At 43.2% G+C, this 3,941-nt stretch overlaps 1 protein-coding gene across 1 annotated transcript; it reads right to left on the bottom strand.

Moving 5' to 3' along the window:
- Positions 1 to 220: 220 nt before the first annotated feature.
- Positions 221 to 1,210, bottom strand: LOC114588024 (taste receptor type 2 member 41-like). The gene has a single exon (XM_028712942.2). The coding sequence runs from the start codon at positions 1,208 to 1,210 to the stop codon at positions 221 to 223; it is 990 nt and encodes a 329-aa protein (XP_028568775.2).
- Between the last annotated feature and the right edge of the window lie 2,731 nt (positions 1,211 to 3,941).

Genomic DNA, 3,941 nt, shown 5'->3' with positions numbered 1-3,941 from the left:
TCCGCTAATGTCTGCAGGGTGGGGCTAATAGTAAATATAATAGTAAATGTCTGGGATCTCATCTGTTCCCCGCTGCACAGCCGTCACTTCCTTGTTGCCTCCTAGATGGCAATTTCGAAAGCTTGCTCATCCGCCACTGCCGATCAACCAAAAAAGGCTCATCAGTTTTTGGGACAATTGCCCCCCAAAAGCTCAGCAACTGTGTTTGGATTTTCTAAGGTTACTGCTGCACACAGGAAATAATTTGTACAGCTGATTGCTTCAGTTTTGGGTTACTTGCAACCAGAATGAAACCTTGTGCCACCAAGTTAGAAAGTTGAAAGATCAGACACAGAAAATACTGATAAGTCCAGTTGGGAAAGATTTCCGTTCTGATTATTATCTCGCTAACAAACAAGGAAGTATAGCTTATAAGAAGAGACAGCACTGACTTGGCTGCATTGAGATGAACCTCCAGGCGAGGGTTGTGGAAAATGGTTGCATTTTGTTCCAGGTTTTTGGCATGCCTGAAAAGAGTATTGAGAATTGGCACAGAAGAGGCAATCACTATCACTAGGGGGACAGAACAGCCCAGGATAATGGGGAGGAGTTTGTAAGGCATAGGCATATGCACGAGTATCAATTTTCGCTTTTTGTAGTCGTTTGTAAAGTTAAAGTCAGAGGGAAGGCTGAGGAAAGTCTGATTGTTCAGATTGTCGGATGCTTGGGACACTGTTTCAAAAGTCCAGGTGACTAGGAATGTTGCTCCACAGGAAGCCAGCACAGAACCAAGGAGGAACCAACGCACAAGGCTAGAAAATTGTAGTTTCACCCTCAGCAAAAACGACTGCTTGAAGTTGACAATCTTCATGCAGTAGAAAACACTCAGCCAGGCAGTGAACCAGAAGCTCAAAAAGCTTGCAGCAATGTCGAGGGTGAATGTGATTTTTTGCACCATGTAAAACTTACTGAAGAACTCCTTCCAGATGAGTGAAATGAAATAGTCCAGAATTAGTGAGGTGCAGAAGCAAAGGTTGGACAGCCCCAGGCTGGCCAGAATTTCATCACTGGGCATCAGACTTCTGCCTTTCATCCAGTCGGTAACATTCACACCAACAATAAGCCCATTGGTGATAAAAACCAGAATACAAAGAGCACCTGAAACAATGAAGTAAAAGGTTATAAATAGAGTGATGTGATCCATCTGGTTTTCAGACCTGGTGGATCCCATATTGAAATTGAAATACTTTATTGTCATTTGTACAACTTGTATACAGTGAGGTTACATGAGCACCCCCCACTCAGCTCAATTAGTGTTAATTCCCCTCGTTTACTGATGCACACCCACCAAACCCGAAAGTCAGTTGCCCTGTTGTTATCTTTTCATTCAGCAGCCTAACAGCCCAGGGATAGAAGCTGTTCTCTACCCTGTTGGTGCGACTAATCCTGCTTCTATATCTTCTGCCCGAGGGCAGGAGATCAAGAAAGTGCCAGCCAGGGTGTGAATCATCCCTGAGAATTTTCCTCACTCTCCTGAGGCAACGTTCTTCTGCTATTTCATCCAGTGGATTCATGGGACAGCCCATAATATCTTGTGTTGTATTCACCACCCTCTGTAGGCACTTCCTATCAGCTGGTGTCAAACCAGCGTACCACACCGTGATGCAGTATGAAAGGACACTTTCTATTGTGGACCATAAAGGTGGTATCTGCATCAGCAAGAGATAAATGGGATCTTGTTTGCTCTGGAAATGGTTAGTGCAAAGGCTTTAACTGAATTCAATCAATTAAATGGTGAAAGAAGCATAACTCAGACTAATCAGTCAAACAAAGGCATATGTCATGGGTACTGCCAAACAAAGTCATCCTTCACTGGGATAAGTAGCTTCATAAGTTGTTTCTTCATGTTAGTTACAAAAGTCCTCCAAGTGGCAGCCAAGACCATTGGTTTAGCATTCTCCTTCAAAACCTCAAGATGATGGCTGAATTTTACTGAGACAGCTAAGAACAAAGTTTTCTTATACAGTGGAACCTCGGTTGTCGAACGTCTCCACTGACACACGTTTTGGCTTTCGAACGCTGAAAACCTAGAAGTAACTGCTTTGGTTTTCAAAAGATTTTCCAAAGCCAAACGTGCCTCGCCGCTTCCTTTTTGAGTTTCCCTATTGTATTGAGGATGCGGGTGGCACTGTATGTTAAACCACAGAGCCTAGGGCTTGCCAATCAGAAGGTTGGCAGTTCAGATCCCTGTGACGGGCTGAGCTCCCGTTGCTCGGTCCCTGCTCCTGCCAACCTAGCAGTTCGAAAGCACGTCAAAGTGCAAGTAGATAAATAGGTACCACTCTGGCGGGAAGGCAAACGGCATTTGCGTGAGCTGCTCTGGTTCACCAGAAGTGGTTTAGTCATGCTGGCCACATGCCCCAGAAGCTGTACGCTGGCTCCCTCGGCCAGTAAAGCGAGATGAGTGCCGCAACCCTAGAGTCGGCCACAACTGGACCTAATGGTCATTCCCTTTACCTTTACCTTTATTGTACTGAGGCTTCTGCTTTCAGTTTTCGTTTTTCGGGTGTTTCAGAAGTCGAACTGTCTTCCGGAACGAATTACGTTTGAAAACCAAGGTTCCACTGTACCATCAATTTACATTAATGACATAAACATCCTTCCATCCCTGTGTTACAACCTGTGTAGTTGCAACTAAAAGGAAAATCACCAAAGGTTTTATAGAGAGGTCAGCACTAATTCCTGAGAAAATAGAGAGAAGACACCATTTGGGGTTTAGGACTGGTGAAGGGTCAATAATGATTCCAGTTTCCTTAAGAATTTGTGCCCAAAAGTAGCCACATGAGGCAACCCTAGCATGTTTGTCAATAACACCCACATCCCCTTCAACATGTCCAAATATTTCTATCCTGAATCTGTGCTAGTCGCACAAGTGTAGAGTACCCTTTATGGACTGTTTTCAGGAAATTATCTCAAATACGGGTCAATAAAGAAGAAAAGAGCTTAGCGTACCAGATTTCATCGCAAACAATTTCATCAAGGGTCTCATTCCCTACTCTGCTCCTCACACCAATTGTAAACTACAGAAAGAGGGGAACTGCAAGGCTAGTAACATTTAATGTAAATGAGAAACGAGCCCTTCCATATAATATTAGAATGAAGATAATTTGTGATGATGCCCAAGAGATGAAGAGTACCTGAAACAATGAGGTAAAAGATTGCGAGTAGAGAGAGGTGATTCATCTGGTCTTCAGACATGGTGGATCCCACAGAAATGATAGCTGTACTCGTGGAAGATACAGGGAATCTTGTTCACTCTGAAAATGGTTAGAGAGGAGGCTTTAATTTGTTGAAGATGAGCAAATGACCAATGCAAATGACCAGAGTTCTCCAATTATTGTTTCTCTAAATGGCACCTGTGGCAACCAAGCAAAAACCCATGCCTCATAGAAATGTAACACAATACCTTAGTCACTTTTCTGATATTTCAGGGCAGTCAACAAGCCGTCATGATTTTATTTTTAGCAGAATAATTCCTTCATTTCAAATATTCCACAAAGGGTGTAAAATTCCATTTGAGGCCATTTCATCTGGAAGGCAGAGAACAAACGTTTAATGACTTTTTGGGGGGAATGGTCTTCCCAATCCCATCCAACGTGGGGGTGAGAAGGGGAGAAGACTATATGTCATGATGCTCCTGTTTCAAATTCAGAATTTTGACATCCATTTTATTTATCATTTATCATTAATTATTTAGGAGATATATATCCCACCTTTCGATCAACTGATTCTCAAAGTAGTTTACAACAAGTTGTAAGCTCCTCCCGCACCTTTGGGCTGGGAGAACCCCTCACACATACATTCACAAGTTACTGTGACTTATTAATGAGGCAAGGACACAGTTCCCTTCGGATCCACAGTGAGAGTTGGAGCCGAGTGCTCTTTCTGTGAGGGACTGAGAA

This window comes from Podarcis muralis, chromosome 17 (genome assembly GCF_964188315.1).
Source record: "Podarcis muralis chromosome 17, rPodMur119.hap1.1, whole genome shotgun sequence".
Classification (NCBI taxonomy): domain Eukaryota; kingdom Metazoa; phylum Chordata; class Lepidosauria; order Squamata; family Lacertidae; genus Podarcis; species Podarcis muralis.
Note: the sequence above shows the minus strand (reverse complement) of the source record. Positions and strands in the feature narration are given on the sequence as shown.